The sequence below is a fragment of the Staurois parvus genome, unplaced genomic scaffold (assembly GCF_062004578.1).
Source record: "Staurois parvus isolate SC_StPar_1 unplaced genomic scaffold, SC_StPar_1.0 ptg001060l, whole genome shotgun sequence".
In the NCBI taxonomy this organism is placed as follows: domain Eukaryota; kingdom Metazoa; phylum Chordata; class Amphibia; order Anura; family Ranidae; genus Staurois; species Staurois parvus.
Genome location: NW_028318856.1, coordinates 1,374,980 through 1,396,857, shown reverse-complemented (window position 1 = coordinate 1,396,857; position 21,878 = coordinate 1,374,980). Strand labels below are relative to the sequence as shown.

At 38.6% G+C, this 21,878-nt stretch overlaps 1 protein-coding gene across 1 annotated transcript; it reads right to left on the bottom strand.

Annotated features, from left to right (window-relative positions):
* Positions 1-11,385: 11,385 nt before the first annotated feature.
* On the bottom strand, positions 11,386-13,648 carry LOC149440688 (olfactory receptor 1G1-like). Its single transcript, XM_089658265.1, has one exon. It carries the CDS (start codon positions 13,646-13,648, stop codon positions 12,728-12,730), a length of 921 nt encoding a protein of 306 aa, XP_089514391.1. The 3' UTR covers positions 11,386-12,727.
* Between the last annotated feature and the right edge of the window lie 8,230 nt (positions 13,649-21,878).

Sequence of the window (21,878 nt, the reverse complement as noted above, 5' to 3'; positions counted from 1 at the left end):
ATCTGTCCTGTCATCAGTTTGGCCCAATGATCGGCTTGTGCTGTAGCTAAGCATAGCACGGCCGGGGTGGCAGGTGTGCACGTGCGCCCCCTATCAGAAAGAGTTGGATCAGGCATCAGATTCGTGATCCAGAACAGAGAGGCCGCCTCGCCCCCATACTCCTGTATGATATCACGTACCTGGTGTTAGAGGCCACTGGAGAGAGGGCTTCCCTTGTGGCTAAGTTCCAGACTCCCCTGGATATGGGACAGAAGGAGTCAGGCCCAAAGTAGCACGGGTCACCTGTAAGAGTGCTTGTCAGAGGTACACCCAGGAGCACAGCTGATGCACTGGATTGGTTTCTGCAGACAAGTGGCACCCGTGAAAGGTATGCAGGCCTTCAGGGTAGCAGAGGACCACAGAGTAGTCGGTTCAAAGCCAAGGTCAGATGCCAGGTGGAGACTGGAGCAGACGCAGTCAATAGGATAGCCGAGGTCAGATCAGGAGAGCAAGTGAGAAAATTTATTAGCCAAGCTGGGTCAGATCAGGAGAGCAAGTGAGAATATCTATTAACCAAGCTGGGTCAGATCAGGAGAGCAGGCGGGAATATCTATTAGCCAAGCTGGGTCAGATCAGGAGAGCAGGTGAGAATATCTATTAGCCAAGCTGGGTCAGATCAGGAGAGCAGGTGGGAATATCTATTAGCCAAGCTGGGTCAGATCAGGAGAGCAGGTGAGAATATCTATTAGCCAAGCTGGGTCAGATCAGGAGAGCAGGTGGGAATATCTATTAGCCAAGCTGGGTCAGATCAGGAGTCAGTCAGAGAAGACGGGTCCAGGAACAAGCCAAACCAGTAACAGGAGATCACAGTAGCAAAGGAACACTGACAAAGGTACTGGGGAGCCAGAAATCGACCAGCAATTTGAGGGAGTGATAGGCTTCCTTATAAAGGTCGTCTGGTGCCAAACTGAGCTTATGCGCGTGTAACTATGTACCAGTGCACATGCGTGTTCCGGCTCGTGTCTGTGCGCTTAGATTTTCGACAGCGTGCATTTCTGCGGCCATGCAAGATACTGGCAGGAATGCCAGGTCTCGGAGTACCTCTGCTGTGGACAGAGCCCTGACACGTGACATATTGTCAATGTTCAGGATCGTTCTAAGTCATACATAATGAACTTTGGAGAAACATTTGGACGCCTGTCCTGATCAGTTTGATAAAAATACTGTCAATGCAACATATTTACCATGTGGACCGCGCATAAATTAAGTGCATTCAATTCGACAATACATGAGTAATAATGCTTCACATATACAAAGTGAATAATTGTAACTTCCTGATGACAATCCATTGATCGAAACCAATCGAGGTTTGATGACTCAACTTCTGCTGACGTCATTTCCGCCCTTTGGTACGCACGTTGGGACGCGGCGGCCATCTTGGTTCCTATTCACAGGCAGCAAGGCTGAATACACAGAGTGCCAGGTTATGGGCACTTTGCTTGTGAGTTTAATTCTTATCATTCTCCCCATCATTAAAGTTTTTGATGGTTTTACACTATGGGATGTTTGCTTTTGTTTCTGTTCACATGCTGAAACTTGGTTTACTGCCTAGGAGGAGAGGAGAAAGTTTAAAAAGGCTCTTTTGAACCTACACTGTCATTTATATCCACGCTGGTCATCATCCTATCAGCCAGATCGCATGATTCCCAGGAATGAATATAGGTGCCATTCTTCCCATCACGCATTGGGCTAGTCCCTGACCAGGCGCTTCAGACCAACCTAGAGGTGAGTGCACATCCATGCGGGGCACCGATTGAGCACAGAGGAGCACCTGTCATTTTTTGCACCAATCAGTATTCAACACCTGGGCACTTTATTTTTCCGAATTGGGACTGAATGTTACAATTATTCACTTTGTATATGTGAAGCTTTATTACTCGTGTATTGTCAAATTTAATGCACTTCATTTATTTTGTGTTTGTTTTTGTGTTATTGGTTCACAAATTAGGGCTGCAGCGTATACGTATCAAAGTTGCATGAATATCTATTCCTAAGCGCAACAGCACTATATTTTATTTAATGCAACATATTTCACTCTCATCGTATCATACCAACTTCATATCATATTGGAGTTCTCTTTTGCTTCCCAACAAAACAAGCCTATTGCTGTTCCTTTTTTATTCATTGATCAGATCACCTGTATCTGAACCCAGATCTTGTACTCACAATGCTAAATCTCCCAGTGACCTGTACAGAGGTGATATGATATTCATGTTCATTCATTCAGAAATCCTTCTCTTTATAGATGTAAGATAAAACTCACATTACTGCTTTCTGAAGATTAGGCCTGTTCTTCACAGCTCAGTGTTAGACGTATTTACTGATCCAAACCACATGATCTGTGATGTAAATGTGAGGAGGTGATGGGATTAATTTATTAAACGGAATGGAGGCTGTTTGAATAGCAAAGACAATTGCCAAGTGAATATGCCAAGTGACTGCCAACTTGAATACTCTGAAGCTCTGTTTACTTCATTTGCAAGCACACATGTTCTTTTTTTTCCTCTGCTCAGGATATTGGATATTCAATGAAGACAAAACATCGCCTTATTAACCGATTCCTGACCACCCTATAGCAGAACTATTGCTACAGGGTGACAGGGCCGCGCAAAATCACGTATGTCAATCACTGTGTCCCGGTTGATGATTCCCCATCGGCACACCGGCGATCTCCGAGTATCACTGACAGGGGAGAGGTCTGTATGTAAACAATACAGATCTCTCTCCTGTCAGCTCTAGCACACTGCTTTGTATGGCTCTTCCATCAACCTCAAATTTTGACTGCAGATACATTCAGCCTGGGATGCCACGCGTTTCGAATACATTAGTACACATTCTTCAAAAATTCAAACATTTTGTAAATTGCCAGACGAAAGGAGCAGTGTATCTTATGTCATGTGAATTTGGATCCTTTTAAGTGGGTAAAACACGCCAAGAATTTATAATCGTGTTCATGCTATGAGAATCTATTGCTGGTCCCGGTTGCCAAAAGTAACAAAGTTTTGGAAACAAACTTAAGGGGATTAGTTACAGGGGCTTTACAGCATCATGTGACCAAGGAAAGAAGGCTGTGGAATAGAATGCTTCCTGTATATATGGTTGGGAGGAAGGTGTACTGAGTTGCAGTTTCTATGGGTAACAGAGATGAAGATGTTTGGGAGGCTGCTATCTATGCAGGAACAGATCAGTATAAATTGGTTGTGGCCAAGGATGACATGTCTGACCAGGTATGAGCAAAACTCAACCCAGCCCATTGCTGACCATGGCAGGAAGGGTGGGCTGTAACACCCAGCCACCACACAAGTGATTCTAAAGGTTTGATTTTTTTTTTAATAACAAACATGTCATAATTACCTGTTCTGTGTAATGGTTTTGGACATATCAGCCGCGATCCTTTCCTTCTCAGGTCCCCCGCCAGTGCTCCTGGCACCTCCCCCTTGACCAGTGCCCTCAATAGCAAGCCACTCGCTCCAGAGCACCACTCTATGCATCCATAAGACACATAGAGCCGTTGCGTGGCCCTGTCCCCTGTTCTATTCACATTGGCTCACTGGTTGTAATTGACAGCAGTGGGAGCCAATTGTTCCTGCTGCTATGTCTCAGCCAATGAGGACAGAGAGAGACCTGGGGCAGCCGAGGCTATCATGCACATTGCTGGATTGAGAAGGGGCTCAGGTGAGTGCAAGGGATGGGCTGTGGGGGGATCTGCATACATAGAATGCATAAAGGTAAAAAACCTTCAGCCTTTGCAACCACTTAAAGGTGTAGTGCTGAAAGTGCAAATAGTGGTTATCCCCTCCCTCCTAGATTGTAAGCTCCAAAGAGCAGGGCCCTCAATCCCCTGACGTTTTGCATTGTATTGGTATTGTTCTGTCACATGTTCTGTCCCCCTTTGTAATGTACAGCGCTGAGCGAACTATGGCGCTTTATAAATACTGTATAATAATAATAATAATAGTGCATGTTACAAGCATTGACATCTCAGGGTCATGACTTCTGATAAGGAGTCAGGTGGCTGCTGTGATAAGGAGTCATGTGGCTGCTGTGAGGGTCAATTGCATTAGTCACATGATACAGAAGCCACTCCACCTCCCAAAGCATTAAAGGCAACTTAAAGGGTGACTAGGAGGAGGCGTTGTTCAAAGGTATACATTTTCTGGCAAACTAGAAAATATACAGCTTTAATATAGTCCAGTATGATTTCTCATGAACCTACAGGATAGTGTCCATAAAAACGAGGTTCATTATTTTCCAACAACCACACCAGAGACATTACCTGAGATATACTAATATATTATCCGCACTTATGGACCTGGGAATACGGAATTGTAGCTGCCTGTCACTCCTCTTATATCCTGCAATGGATATAGATACCAAAAACTAAAAAACGTTTAGTTACAACTTCCTCAGTTTCCTTAGCTCTTTCATGTCCCCTCTCAGAATGTCTCTTGGGTCCCCGTGTTTCCTTACTCCTCCACTCCACCAATTGTATTCCAAGAAAACCAAAAAGGCAGAACTCCAATAGTGTATTAACATTTATTAAAACTTCACACAAATATGCAAAAATGCACTTACAATAAAATTATCCAAAATCGCTTTACTCGTGGTTCCGGAGTGCTCCTGCGTTCCACAGACTGGAAATATTATTATTATACAGGATTTATATGGCGCCAACAGTTTGCTCAGCGCTTTACAATATAACGTTAGACAATACAGCAACAATACAGTTCAATACAAGAGGGTTAGGAGGGCCCTGATCCTTGGAGCTTACAATCTAAGAGGGAGGGGCTGGTGGTACAAAAAATAATAACTGTGGGGGATGGACTGGTAGGAGGAATAGAAGATTCCATTATTAGCTGAAGGCAGGATAGGCTTCCCTGAAAAGAGAGATTTTCAGAGATCGCCTAAAAGTGAGCAGAGTAGGCGAGAGTCTGATAAATTTGGGTAGAGTTCCAGAGGATGAAGGAGGCTCTGGAGAAGTCCTGGAGAGCATGGGAGGAGGAGACAAGGGAGCTAGAGAGCAGGAGGTTGTGCAAGGAGTGGAGAGGATGGTTTGGGTGATATTTAGAGACAAGATCGGTGATGTAATTTGGGGAAGAGTTATAAATGGCTTTTATATTTTATTGTTAATGTTTTGAATTTTATTCGTTAGGCAATGGGAAGCTAGTGGAGGGATTGGCAGAGAGGGATGGAGGACACTGAGTGGGGGCCAGTGGAGGGATTAGCAGAGAGGGCTGGAGGACACTGAGTGGGGGCCAGTGGAGAGATTGGCAGAGAGGGGTGGAGGACACTGAGTGGGGGCCAGTGGAGGGATTGGCAGAGAGGGGTGGCTGATACAGAACGGTTAGTAAGGTGGATTAATCTGGCAGCAGCATTCATGATAGACTGAAGAGGGGATAGCCTGCGATGAGGTCGGCCAATGAGGAGGGAGTTACAATAATCAAGGTGAGAGATAACAGGGGAGTGAATAAGTTGCTTAGTGGTTTGCGGGGTTAGGAACGGGTTTATCTTGGAGATGTTGCGGAGGTGAAGTCTACAAGATTTGGATAGTGATTGGATTTGGGGCTGAAAGGACAGATGGGAGTCTAGGATTACACCTAGTACCCTGGCATGAGGGGAAGGACTGATGATTGTATTAATGATCTTGATGGAGAAGTCAGGGGAGGGGGGACAGGCTGGAGAGAACAGTATGAGTTCAGTTTTGGAAAGATTAAAGTTTGAGGAAGTGGAGTGACATCCATGCTGATATAGGTTAGTAATGCGAGAGGAGACTGAAGGGGTGAGGTGAGGAGTAGAAAGATAGATTTGTGTGTCATCAGCATAGAGATGATACTTAAAGCCATGGGAGTCTATCAAGTGACCAAGGGAGGAGGTGTAGATGGAGAAGAGAAGGGGTCCAAGGACAGAACCTTGAGGGACCCCTACAGAAAGAGGAAGTGATTTCTGGTGTCATCAGTCTGCTATGGTTGTAATGGTTGGGACCTGATGCTTCGTGTAATTAGAGGTAGGCACCTGGAAGTGACACAAAGGCTCCGCCGAATTAGTTTTGTTGGCATGACATCATCAGGAGCGGAGCCTTTGCGTCACTTCCGTGTGCCTACTTCTGGTTCGTGGCATGTGGGTCATTAAGAGACCGTTGATCAGGAAGAAAAACAACAGCTTTAGTGCGTACATGGAACAGCATGTGGTGATGAACTTTCTTTCTTGTGAATGAAGGCGTAAAACCTGCAGATATATACAGAAGACTTCAAGCACAGTACGGTGATGAGACGCTCAGCCGCAGTAAGACATTTGAATGTTGGAGGCATTTCAAAGATGGCTGTACGTCTGTCAGTGATGATCCTGGCCGTGGTGGTTCCCAGCCCACAGCAGTCATCCCTGTGAACATTCAGCATGTGGAATGCCTGATCCTGGATAACTGAATCATAACCTGTTGTGAAATTGCACAGGATGTGAATCTTTCTGTAGGAACGGTGAACACAATGGTGACAAAGTGAAGCTGGCTGTCCTAGCATGGTCCAGGCGTACTGACAAATCTTTTTATGCCAAAGCTTTCCAGGCATTAGTTAAATGCTATTATAAGTGTATAAATGTAGAAGAAGATGAAAGAAAGAGCGCACAAACCTTGCGCATTACCTCAATAAATAGTGACTAATTTTATTATTAAGGAAATATACTCACAAAGTGATGGTATAACAGGCATAAGTAACCATACCTGACACACTAAACAGGCTGAACTGCTGTAATACTGACACTCAGTGGCTGAATATCTCCTTGCCATGGGAACTGCCATACTGAAGTCTCTATCTGCTCAACCCAGCTCTGATGAAGAAGGGAGCACCCTTCGAAACGCGTTAGCCTTCACCCCCCCCCCTTTGGATTTACCTGTAACCCTGTGTGGATTATGGTTACTTATGCCTGTTATACCATCACTTTGTGAGTATATTTCCTTAATAATAAAATTAGTCACTATTTATTGAGGTAATGCGCAAGGTTTGTGCGCTCTTTCCTTCATCTTCTTCTACAGTTTTATCAAGCTTCCCCAGCTTCATGATAGAGCTGCACAACCTCTGATCACCAGCGGATGAAAACGCTGCTTGTTACTAACGCCTGTTTGATCTGAGTCTTTGAGCGCAGGAGATAATGGATCTTAAGTGTATAAATGTACCAGGGGAGTATTTCAAAAACTTTCCATTCCTTGAAATTTATTATATAAATTCAAAAGTCCAGGTTTGACATGAATGCCCCTTATAAAATATAACCCCACTAAGTTAATTTCGATGACAGGTGGCAAAGTTCTAAATAGAAATCTGTCAGAAGCTGTCTGTGTTTTTCATTTAGTAGTAATTCAACTGGACATGTTCTGTAATGTTAAATATGTTTCACTTATTGTCGAAGTATCTTTTTTATTCATTAAAAAAAAATAGGGGAACCTCTCTATAATGATATTTGGCAGCTGATTTTGCTGACTTGTATTAAAACTTTTTAAAACCCTTTTTACCTGTTTCATTTGCTTTGATTATATTTTGTATTTAGGTATATATGTTTTATATTTTGTGATATTTAATGCTGTTTGGGATTTATGAGAGTCCATGGCAGGATAATTATTATTAATCTTTTAAATTCTTTTGGACTAACTGACATGGCTTCACCACAGATATCCTATGAAACATTACTATCTCCTGAGGAAGTGATTGTTGCTTCACAAAACACGTCGAGTGTCAGGATATCAGCTGTCCAGTTTGATATATGTATATGTTATCCTGTAACTCTCCATCATGTTCTGCTATGTCATGGTATTTTATTATGGCTTTGATTTCAATTTTGTACGTGAATAAAAATCAGGCTTTTTAAGATTTTTTTGTGATCTGTTGTTGTTTGGTGAAGCTTCTTTAAAGTCTCGTGGGCAATTGCTTTGACTGAGAGGTCTCACAAATTGGGGATTGAGCTGCACTTCATTCACTGTACGGGGGCTCCATGTTCTTTTGTAGTAACACTTGTGTGTTTTGGGGTTGTCATATTCATGTTCCAGCTTTACTACTTAGTTCATACATTTACTGAAGTATGTAGGTGGGGATTTTGTACCTTCACAGATGGCAGTAATTATAGGCCAGTTGTGTAGGAAACATTTATTACTAGTTTATTAGAGGTTAATGTGATTTAAAAGCCATTTTACACAAGACTGGTATATTTTTAGTTCCATGTGGCTGATAGTAAGAGGAATGATGAGCTGCTTTTCATAGATGTCTCTAGGGATCCGTTCACATTGGAACGTTCATTTCTTCCCAGTGTCTGAGGGCAGCAAAGATAATGTCACAGTCACCTGCTACTAATCAATATGTAGAATAAACAAGGAATCTGAGAGTCCAGCAACATGAGAATTTGGCCGTGTGGGAGAAACTACTGCTGGGAAATATGACTGGGGCCTCTAACAATGAAAAGAAGATGTTAGTTAATTCAACACAAAACTAAAATAATTTTTTTTAGAATGATGAACTTTAAGATGTTAGTAAAGTCTTTACCAAATGCACAAGTTTTTAACTAGCGTTTTAATCTTTTTTACAGAGTATTAAAAATAAATTAATTAGCATCAATAGATGATAAACAAATTTGTAGAACTGGACATTTTTTTTAGAAAATATTAGAATAAAATAGAATAGAAATACACTTAATATAAAAGGATGGACAGGAGATATCTATGTTTTTTTCAAGAAAGAATTATTGTTCTTAGGTACTAATCCTTAAAGCGGAGCTCCAATCCCTATAATCAATTTTTTTTTTAAATTCCCTTGTGATTGTTATTACTTTACATTTCAATTAGAATATTGTTAGAACAGTACTCGTGCTGGTTAGCTTAAAATCTTTAAAAATGTATCTGATCTCAGACGCAGGCAGGTGGCCATTTAGGATGTGGGCATCTGAAGCCCACTTGTGTCTTTTTCTGGGATTCGGTGCAGCTGGCTACCCAGCATGCACCTCCCGATCCCGATCCTGCGCAGTAATGACACTGCTCGGCGCATTGTGTTTAGTGCAGGTTGCCGTAGCAATGGCGGCGTCACAGAAGTACCCACCCTGTTGCTATGGCAACCTGACAATCACATTACATTATTAGGCTTCCCAAAGACTTCTGGGATAGATGACGCCGATATCCCAAGAGTCAATGGGAATTACCTAATGACGTCATCGCCTTGGCGGCCGGGACAGGAAGTGCCGCCCAAAGAACTATAATAAAGGTATTTAGAAACTAACAAACAAAAAAATAATTTCCATTTTGCACTGCACATTGGGGGGGCATTTAAAATATTTGAAGTTCAAAAAAAGACTGGAACTCCACTTTAAGTGCAGTAAATCATAGCAACCAATCAGAATATATTATGTTGAGGTTAAACAAGTACAACATAGATTCTAATTGATTGCTATGGATACTGCTTGTAAGAATCAGCATTTATGAATTAGAACCATGCCTTCAACAGGACTATTATTGCTTTATGTAAGTAAATGGGAGACAGCTGAAATATTGAAGATTTGTCCCCGGATCATTTTGTACTTAAGTGAGGTATACATTTCATTTCAATTATTCAATCTCTAAAAGAAACTGGGGCCCCTGTGTCCTTGCCCAAACTCAAAAAAGCCTATGAAAAAGGTACCAGGGGCATCTCATGGGGCCCCCTACTGACCATGGGCCCTCGGGCAGTGCCCGAGTTTCCAAATGGTCAGTCCACCCCTGCTGTCATACAATATCAAGATTGTAATGTATGAAATGAAGATTTACAGAATGAGTACTGAAAGTACTGAGAAAACTGTAAACGTGTACATTATAAATGACTGCAAATGTTTATTATAATTCTAATTAAGCTTAAAGAAATTGAAAAAAAACAAGTCATTTTACACTAAAGGCATTAATCACATTTTATTTATTAATACATTGGATAATAAAATATTAGTAATAATACATCAAGGCTGAAACAATTCATTTTTAGAATAAACAATCCATTTGATAGTGACTTGGTAAACTATAACATAATTAACAAGGAACTGAGGAATGAAAAACTTACAATTTGTAATCAAGATCATTTTAATAGTTTCATATATATTTTAATTGTTGATTGAAATTAATTATCATTGATAATTTACTAAATGACTACTGCTGGAGTTTTTCTAGTCTATGGGCTTCAAACTAGACTTATTTAAACACAACACTAAAAGAGCCGCAGAATCAAAGTGTAATTCAAGGGGGAGCAAAAATGTAATATTAAACACTAGCACAAAATTAAAATGTATGTTCCCAAACATGAAAAGTCTGGAAAACAAAATAGAAAATCTAGAACTTCTGTAACTTAAGGAACAGTTTGACTTGGTGGGAGTATCAGAAGCCGGGTTGGACAGTTCACATAACTGGGCTGTTAATCAGGAGGTGACTCTGTTGCAGACTATGTTCGGAGGTACATAGATACAGTATATACAATATTTACCACTAAATTGGCATTTTATGGCAAACAAGATTCATTTTACCATTCAAAGTCTCCATTAATATAAAGCCAGTTTCCATAGACTTACACTTTTTCTACTCATGTTATCTACATCTGCCAATGGATATTTCACATGAATCTATTGTAATAAATCACGGGTTGCAGGAAAGAAAATGGCTTCATTCCCTCATCAACACTGACTCTCTCCTATGGAGCTATTGTGTTATGCCTATGGGGGAATGTGGGGGGGTCGTCCCTGCCAGAAGATCACAATGATTATTGCTAGTGACTATAGCTACTGTCAATAGGCGCATGAAAAATCCAAAATGTTGGTTGTACCCAAGACGTACAACAATTGAAGTGGGTACAATCCACCTGACCATAGACGGTTCAAACCTCGGTCAGTCTCTGCTGAACAGGCCAAGATTCAAACCATCATGACCGGCTTAATGATTGTACCTGTACTATGTAGTTGTCCAGCTGAAACCTTACAGATGGATGTCATCCAGTGAGGGGGATGTTCTTGCAGATCCTTCCTACTGAATGAAATCCAGTGATGAATTTCATCACATTTGTGCATGCGCATGCAGATTGTTGTAGTTGGGTCTGCTGTCAACCTGTTTCAAGGAAAAAACTTTTCTCTTCCTCAGAACTATAGACACAGGGACTTGTGGGGTTCTCCCATATATCTTTGATTTCAATGAACCCTCAAGTGCCAGAAGTGTTTCATATAATAGAGCACTTATGTACTGCTGTGTCTATACCATTCATAAATTTACAAATAAATTATACGAAAAGACTAAGGTGGAATAAAAACAAACATTTATTGTGGGAAGTACCCAATAAATAAAAACAGATTCTTTACAACTATGTTGGTTCATCTGATTATTGAAGCTAGGACTTGTATCCCAGCCCTCTGGAAGCAAGAAAAAACCCTGCTCTGGAGACCCTACCCTGGAAAGCCTCCCAGCAACACTCTGGAGCACCGAGAAGAAAGTCAGAAACACCGGGTTCCACTGGACTTTGTTCGTATGCTCTCAAGACTGGGATTCTTTATTGGTGGAAGATGTGTGAAGACATTCCATCTCATTTTTCTTTGGACCTCTAACTCGGATGCCTTTTTGGTGGTGAAATGATAGCGCTGGTATCTCCCATCACCACTCCTTCCCCTCTTTGGGGGGGGGGGGTAGGGGACTTTAAATAGGGTAGATCTTTCATTTTCACGAAAGGTCTGATTAAAAATAATTCACGTGAGAACACAATTGCAACCAACAACAATAAGACAATATGCCGTGTTATCGCTTTAGTGCATGTGAACAGGGACAGGTTGTAAAGAGGATGCACTGAAATGTAAGTAAGAATGAAATAAGGTAAAACCATAATTAAAAAATTCCACTCCTGCATTCATGAGACTCCAGTCCATCCACTATTGGGAAACTCCAATGGATAAGCCAGGATAACGGCTGCTTTCCCCTGATTGCCAACAAGGTTTGTATAGACAATGTGAATCTAATCCAAAGAAAAAAAGAATCAGAGGAAGTGGTTCCCTAGCATGAAACCTTTCTTTATTCCGAGCAAACATAAAAGAATCCAATGCACTCAGATTTTCCCGATGTACACACGTCTGTCACAAGTGCTGGCAGTCTTTGTCATCCTGAGCCCTCCATTCCTGATTGGACAGCTGCATCAACTCCAAGATTAAAAACAAATTCTCTGAGCCATAATATGCCCAGAGGAGAGGACAAGGAGGATGAGCAGGAGCCACTGATGTACTGTCAGAAGCCAGAACTGTCAGATTACCGGTTCCTGTGGGATGAGGAACGATGTTTCTCGCAGATCGGCACGGCACGGGCAGGCTGAGGGAATGTGAGCCGGAGCCCTTCTTTACCAGACCTGCCAGTGCCTACAAACCTTACACCAATCAAAGCTCCCTATCAGTGACTCTCCCTATGTGTTCCCCATCACAGCTAAATCACATTCTCATACATGGTGGAAATGTCGTTTTATAGTGAGGGGGCTGGCCTATCTGAAATCCCTGTTACTGGTTCTTCTAAATCAAACGACCTATGTTCAAAGACAAGGCAGTCTTTTCTGGTGACAATGAATTGGGTTTGGTGAATTCTCATAGAAATATTTCAGGCCCTTAAATGTTGACAATGCAGAATTTGATGCAAGTCCATGGTGGTGGAAAACCCAAACCTCATCCCTGCTGGTGAGTGTTACGACACTAGTTTTCGCAAAGAACTATTCATTTCTTTGTTTCGTAGACTGTATATGAGAGGGTTCAACACGGGGACCACTGTGCTGTAGAACATGGTTAAGATCTGTTCAAGTATGGCATAGCGGTCTGATGGTGGTATCATGTATACAGATATACCAGATCCATAAAAGATGGCCATAACAATGAGGTGGGATGAACAGGTGGAGAAGGCTTTTCTTTGGCCATCCTTAGATGTAATACGTTGTATGACCCTGATAATCTGTACATAGGACAGCAAGCTGCACATAACTGGACAGAACCCAAATACTAAATACTCTGCATATAAGATGATATAAAACATTTCAGTACCACCGCAGGCAATGTTGATGAGAGCTTTAGCATCACAGAAGAACTGGTGAATGGTAACAGAGGAACAGAAAATTATTTTTAAGATTGAACTTGTAAACAAAGATGAATTTATATTCCCACCAATCCAGGTGACTAATATAAGTAATATACAGATTTTCTTACTAAGTATCTGATGATAGTGTAAAGGGTGACAAATTGCAACATATCGGTCATACGCCATTATAAACAGAATGGTGATCTCAGCACTGTCCGCTGAAAACATAAAATACATCTGGATAAGGCATTGTGTAAATGGCATTGTATTATTTCCAGATAGTAAGATGTAGAGGAGTTTTGGAATGGTGACAGTTGTATAACACATATCAACCACAGACAAGTTGCAGAGAAATAAATACATCGGGGTGTGCAAATGGAGGTCCAAACATATCACTGCAATGATAACTGTGTTCATCAGCATTCCAATTATATAGATGAAGGAAAAGCAGACAGTGCTAAAGATGAACAATTGGTGGTCAGTTTTCATGAAAAATGGCAAAATGTGCACATCTAGAGGAGATGTTGTGTTTTCCATAGGATGTGAGTACATTTCTACACAAAGACAAAATATAATATATATATATACACCAAACATTTCAACAATTTCCTAATACCTGTAATATATAACTAAAATGCAATACAAAGTGAAGAAACATTCTTTCTTTATCCAGAAATTAACCGAATGAAAAACAAAGGTGTAATTAAAAAAAAAAAAAGAATCTCTGTTCCTTTTGATATGTTTTCATACACATAAGTATAATCACAAATCCTGGTCTTTCAACAGCCCCTCCCACATGGAAGAAAAATATATTTGAAATATATTTAAAATAAATAAAATAATATACTGTATGTCTTTAAAAACACAAATCTACATTTTTGGAATGCATTTACAAATATATGTAAACATATATGTTAAAATGACTTTTTTATATGTTAAAAAAAATCCGAAGAATATATTTTAAAAATATATATTTTTAAAAATATATTTTTTAAAAATATATTCTTCAGATATTGTTTAACATATAAAAAAGTCATATTAACATTTATTTTTACATATATTTGTAAATGCATTCCAAAAATGTAGATTTGTATTTTTAAATTTGTATTGTTAGAGACATAGAGTATATTTGAAATGCATGTTTAAAAATATTTTTCATAAATTTTGTAATAAAAACTCATTTCAAAATGCAGTGTGTATATATATATATATTTTTTTTTTAATATATTGAATATGGACAAAATTGCAGCATTTTGAATATAAGGCAATTTACTTGGGAAGAATATTTTTAAAATATATTTCAAATATATTTTTCTTCCATATGGGCCGTGCCGCCGGTTATCAGCATTTCTCTCCTCACAAGCTGTCACGCTGACAGAGGAGAGGAGAGCCGGTAATCGGCATTCCTCGGAGGGGACATCTACACTGATCATCAGGGCACTGATGATCAGTGTAGCCCCAGCAGTGCCACCTGTCAGTGTCCATCAATGCCAACTGTCAGTGCTCATCAGCGCCACATCAATGCCATATATCAGTGCCCATTAGAGCTGCCTTTCAGTGCCACCTATCAGTGCCAGTCAGTGCCACCTATCAGTGCCAATCAGTGCCACCTATCAGTGCCCATCAGTGATGCCTGTCAATGCCCATCAGTGCCACCTAGCAGTGACTCCTCAGCAGTGCCCATCAGTGCCACCTACCAGTGACTCCTCAGCAGTGCCCATCAGTGCCATCTATCAGTGCCCATCAATGCAGCCTCATTGAATCACTTATTTACAAAATTTTAAAACAAAAACTAAGAAAAAACTTTTTTTCAAAATTTTCAGTTGTTTTTGGTTTGTTTAGCAAAAAGTAAAGGACCCCGAGGGCATTAAATACCACCAAAATAAAGCTCTATCTGTCTCAAAAAATGATAAAAATTTCATATGGGTACAGTGTTGCATGACCGCGCAATTGTCATTCAAACTGCAACAGCGCTGAAAGCTGGAAATTGGCCTGGGCAGGAAGGGGGTATAAGTGCCCTGGTAGGTAAGGGATTACAGGGAACCTACTGTATACTGAGAAACATAAAGTATTAATGCAGTTGTCTCCCCTGAAAATGCTGATTGCCTGGCTGACTCTGACTTGCTTCATGAGACATTGAACCCGGAATAATCATGCAGCTTAGAAAGTCAGAACTCCTGAACGACATACCGACTGGACATTGGAAAAGCATACCAGCCAGGCAGTTAGTATTTTCAGAAAGGAGGTCAGCGATGGAAGCCTAGGTATTTCTCCCTATATAGGTTTTTCGGTGCTGCTGAGAGATCACACTATGGGGTTGATTTACTAAAGGCAAATAAGCAGAGCACTTTGCAAACTTCAGTTGCATTCTGCAAGAGCAGTTGTTCCAGAGCTTACTGAATGGGCAGACGCTATGCTGACTTCCATCATCCAATCATGTGCGAGGAAACGTGTTGTTTTTAATTCTCCTTGCATGTGATTGGATATTTTCCTTGCAAGGTGAAGCTTTACCTCATTTACTGAGCTCTGGAGAAACTGCAATTGCAAAGTGCTCAGTCTGTTTGCCTTAAGTACGTCACCCCTTATTGGTTGGCAGTTGGATCTTGTAAAGCACACTAAAGTCAATGCATTGTTAATGGAATGATTGTCAGCATGTAGTAATATCTCCTCGCAGTAAGAAGATGAACCTAACAATGAATTTTAGGTCTGAAATATCCAGTTGATGGTGTAATGTTCGGTCTGTTTCATAACTGCAAACAATGACTTGTGGATCCCGCCAGAAATCCATTGAACTCCTAAATTCATGTAGTGAGCTGACAATGCTGCACTGAAATCTCAAACATTGTTATCAGCCCTGCCTGAGTTCACTCTGGACTACAGAACACCGCCCCTCCATAGACACCGTGCTGTGAGACAGCGTTGTCACCCTTGGACAGGAAGCCTGTTATTGACAGGATCACCAGGTAAAAAAAAATGAAAATGAAAACTAAGGCTCCCTGCACACTGGTTGTTATAATAATGCCGGCAGTCATGTTAAAAATGCATTTTTCCACGTTTTTGCATTAGCATTTAGCTGCGTTTTTCAACATTTACATTTTTAAGTGTTTTTTACACCATAAAAATGTTGCTCAAAAAAAGTGCAAAAAAGCTGGTTTGCCGCGTTTTACTGCTAAAAACTCCTCTAGAAACTCGCTAGTTCTGGGTTTTTTCCAGCCAAAAAATGCTGATTAAAGCCTATGTGTGCATGGACAGTAATGCAGAGACCACACAAGGACTGGTGAGCTGCAATAAATTATATTGTTGTTCTGGGGTTTAGATACACTTTAAATTGCCCATAAAGCACTAAGCTAAATATTGAACAACATGCACAGTACAGAGTAAGAGAAAAGTATTTTACAAAAAATAAAAAAGAGAATTTTTTTTTTAAATATTCTTTACATGAATATGCTTTAAATTACCATATTTTCCGGCGTATAAGGCGACTGGGTGTATAAGACGACCCCCTAATTTTTCAGTTAAAACATAAGTTTTGGGCTATACTCGCCGTATAAGACTACCCCCCTTCCGAGGGAACACCCCTTAAAAACATCAGATTTTTTAATTGAAATGGTTATGACTTACCGGTACTTAAAATCCTTCAAAGTCCTCATGTTCATCCTCTGGCATCATAAGTTCATGAATGACATCTTGTGATACATTTGTAAGACAGTCATCATATGGATCAAATTCCAAATCAGATGTTACCGCTGGATGTGCGGTAATACGGCAGCTTCGGCTACATACAGTATACAGTATATATACAGCCCGCTGGATGTGCAGTAATGTACATACCGTATACCGCGCTGAGCCAAGCTGGCTCAAAACAAATGTCCCTATGAGAGATGAATCTGTCAGCCCGCTGGATGTGCGGTATATACAGTATACTGAGCAAAGCGGGTTCAAAACGTACTGGTACGTCCCTACGGTAATCAGACCGCTGGATGTGTGTATGTACGGTAGCTGAGGCTACATACAGTATACACTGGGCCAATTATGGCGAGCGATGTATTCTACTAGTGAATACAAAGCCTGCTCAGATTGGCTGAGGTTGTGACATCATCAGCCCACCTCTCTGACTCAGCCAATCAGAGCAGGCTTTGTATTCATTAGTAGAATACATCGCTCGCCGTGATTGGCCCAGTGTATACTGTATGTAGCCTCAGCTACCGTACATACACACATCCAGCGGGCTGATTACCGTAGGGACGTACCAGTACGTTTTGAACCCGCTTGGCTCAGTATACTGTATATACCGCACATCCAGCGGGCTGACAGATTCATCTCTCATAGGGACATTTGTTTTGATCCAGCTTGGCTCAGCGCGGTATACTGTATGTACATTACTGCACATCCAGCCAGCTTGGCCCAAACAAACTCAAGGGTCACATTTTATACCCCGCGTATAAGACGACCCCCAATTTTTGGGGTATATTTTTAAGTATAAAAAGTAGTCTTATACGCCAGAAAATACTGGACATGAAGTAATGTATGCAGTGCTAAGCAATACAAAAATGTATAAAAAACAGAAAAACAATTAACTCAACTGTCATAAGATTACATAACGACCTTCCTCCTCCTCCTCCTCCTCCTCCTCCCCCTCCTCCTCCTCCTCCTCCCTGCATTGCTGCCTTCAACATAAAATAATGTTTTATCATATGACTAGATCAATCGTTATCATCTACCTGATTAATATATTTGGTATTGTTCTGTTCCATACACATTTTTAATCCGGCACTTCATTTCATATCATTTCTATTGTTTGTACATGTCTGGTGTTAAAGCAGTAAAATATTGAACAAGAAAAAAAATAAAAAAAATAAAATAATGTCACACCCATAACCAATAAATGCAAACTCATTGCAGCTATGCAAGAAAACCTCAATACATACCTATTATTCATGGTGTGGTTGAAAAAAAAAACACATATACGTGAAATATTAAACAACATGCACAATACATATTTTTAAAAAAGTAGCATTGCATTCTATATTTAAATTGACAATTCAATATAAAAAGATTTTGAGCTTTATTAGCTTATAAATTAAACCTCTAAAACCTCCTTATGTTATTTATTTATTCTGTTCCATACCCATTTTCGATCCGGCACTTTCTCATTTCTTTTGTTTGTACTATGATGTTAAAACAGTAAAATATTGAACAAGTAAAAAAATAATAAAAAAATTAAAAAAATAATAAAAAAATAATTAAAATAATAAAATAATGTCACACCCATAACCAATAACTGCAAACTCACTGCAGCTATGCAAGAAAACCTAAATACATACATATCATTCATGGTGTGGTTGGAAAAAAAAAACCCATATACATGAAATATTAACCAACACGCACAATACATATTTTTAAAAAAGTAGCATTGCATTCTATATTTAAATTGACAATTCAATATAATAAGATTTTGAGCTTTATTAGCTTATAAATTAAACCTCTAAAACCCCCTTATGTTATTTATTTATTCTGTTCCATACCCATTTTCAATCCGGCACTTTTTCATTGCTATTGTTTGTACTATGTCTGATGTTAAAGCAATAAAATATTGAGCAAGAAAAAAAAATAATAATAAAAAAAAAATAAAATAATGTCACACCCATAACCAATAAATGCAAACTCACTGCAGCTATGCAAGAAAACCTAAATACATACATATCATTCATGGTGTGGTTGAAAAAAAAAACATATATAGGCAAAATAATAAACAACACGAACAATACATATTTAAAGAAAAAAGTAGCAGAACATTTTTTTTGCATTCTTTATATAAATTGACAATTCAATATAAAAAGAAGTTGCAAACATTTTGAACTTTAATAGCTTATAAATCAAACCTCTAAACCCCCTTATGTTATTTATTTATTCTGTTCCATACCCATTTTTGATCCGGCACTTTTTCATTGCTATTGTTTGTACTATGTCTGATGTTAAAGCAATAAAATATTGAGCAAGAAAAAAAAATAATAATAAAAAAAAAAAAAAATAATGTCACACCCATAACCAATAAATGCAAACTAACTGCAGCTATTCAAGAAAACCTAAATACATACCAGGGGCGGACTGAAAACTCATGGGGCCCCCGGGCAATAAGGGATCATGGGGCCCCTGTGTCCTTGCCCAAACTCAAAAAAGCCTATAAAAAAGGTCCCAGGGGCATCTCATGGGGCCCCCTACTGACCCCGGGCCCTCGGGCAGTGCTCGAGTTTCCAAATGGTCAGTCCGCCGCTGATACATACATATCATTCATGGTGTGATTGGAAAAAAAACACATATATGTGAAATATTAAACAACACGCACAATACATATTTTAAAAAAAGTAGCAGAACATTTTTTTTGCATTCTTTATTTAAACTGACAATTCAATATAAAAAGAAGTTGCAAACATTTTGAGCTTTAATAGCTTATAAATGAAACCTCTAAAACCCCCTTATGTTATTTATTTATTCTGTTCCATACACATTTTCTATCCTGCACTTTTTCATTGCTATTGTTTGTACTACATCTGATGTTAAAGCAATAAAATATTGAACAAGAAAAAAAAAATAAAAAAATAAAATAATGACACACCCATAACCAATAAATGCAAACTCACTTCAGCTATGTAAGAAAACCTAAATACATACCTATTATTCATGGTGTGTTTGAAAAAAAACAACACAAATACGCAAAATATTAAACAACATGTACAATACATATTTAAAAAAAAATGTAGTAGAACATTTTTTTTGCATTCTTTAATTAAATTGACAATTCAATATAAAAAGAAGTTGCAAAGATTTTGAGCTTTAATAGCTTATAAATGAAACCTCTAAAACCCCCTTATGTTATTTATTTATTCTGTTCATACCCATTTTTGATCCGGCACTTTTTCATTGCTATTGTTTGTACTATGTCTGATGTTAAAGCAGTAAAATATTGAACAAGAAAAAATAAATAATAAAAAAATATATTGAGCAAGAAAAAAAAAATAAAATAAAATAATGTCACACCCATAACCAATAAATGGAAACTCACTGCAGCTATGCAAGAAAACCTAAATACATACATATCATTCATGGTGTGGTTGAAAAAAAAAACACATATACGTGAAATATTAAACAACACGCACAATACATATTTAAAGAAAAAAGTAGCAGAACATTTTTTTTGCATTCTTTATATAAATTGACAATTCAATATAAAAAGAAGTTGCAAACATTTTGAGCTTTAATAGCTTATAAATCAAACCTCTAAACCCCCCTTATGTTATTTATTTATTATTTCTTACAGGTACTTATATAGTGCCATCAATTTACACAGCACTTTACATATATATTGTACATTCACATCAGTCCCTAACCCTCAAGGGGTGTACAATCTAAGGGCCCTAACCCTCAAGGGGCGTACAATCTAAGGGCCCTAACTCACATTCACACATATGTAACCTCTAAAACCTCCTTATATTGTTTATTTATTTTGTTACATACAATTTTCTATCCTGCACTATTTCATTGCTATTGTTTGTACTATGTCTGATGTTAAAGCAGTAAAATATTGAACAAGAAAAAAAAATTATAAAAAAAAAATAATAATGTCACACCCATAACCAATAAATGCAAACTCACTGCAGCTATGCAGGAAAACCTAAATATATACATATCATTCATGGTGTGGTTGAAAAGGAAAAAAAAAAAACACAATGCAATATAAAAAGAAGTTGCAAACATTTAGAGCTTTAATAGCTTATAAATCAAACCTCTAAAACCCCCTTATGTTATTTATTTATTCTGTTCCATACCCATTTTTGATCCGGCACTTTTTCATTGCTATTGTTTGTACTATGTCTGATGTTAAAGCTATAAAATATTGAGCAAGAAAAAAAAATAATAATAAAAAAAAATAAAATAATGTCACACCCATAACCAATAAATGCAAACTCACTGCAGCTATTCAAGAAAACCTAAATACATACATATCATTCATGGTGTGGTTGAAAAAAAAAACATATATAGGCAAAATAGTAAACAACACGAACAATACATATTTAAAGAAAAAAGAAGCAGAACATGTTTTTTGCATTCTTTATATAAATTGGCAATTCAATGTAAAAAGAAGTTGCAAACATTTTGAGCTTTAATAGCTTATAAATTAAACCTCTAAAACCCCCTTATGGTATTTATTTATTCTGTTCCATACACATGTTCGATCCGGCACTTTTTCATTGCTATTGTTTGTACTATGTCTGATGTTAAAGCAATAAAATATTGAACAAAAAAAAAAAATAATGTCACACCCATAACCAATAAATGCAAACTCACTGCAGCTATGCAAGAAAACCTAAATACATACATATCATTCATGGTGTGGTTGGAAAAAAAAACACAATGCAATATAAAAAGAAGTTGCAAACATTTACAGATTTAATAGCTTATAAATCAAACCTCTAAAACCCCCTTATGTTATTTATTTATTATTTCTTACAGGTACTTATATAGTGCCATCAATTTACACAGTTAATTGTAACCTCTAAAACCCCCTTATGTTGTTTATTTATTCTGTTCCATACACATTTTTGATCCGGCACTTTTTCATTGCTATTGTTTGTACTATGTCTGATGTTAAAGCAGTAAAATATTGAACAAGAAAAATAAATAATAAAAAACAAAATAATGTCACACCCATAACCAATAAATGCAAACTCACTGCAGCTATGTAACAAAACCTAAATACATACATATC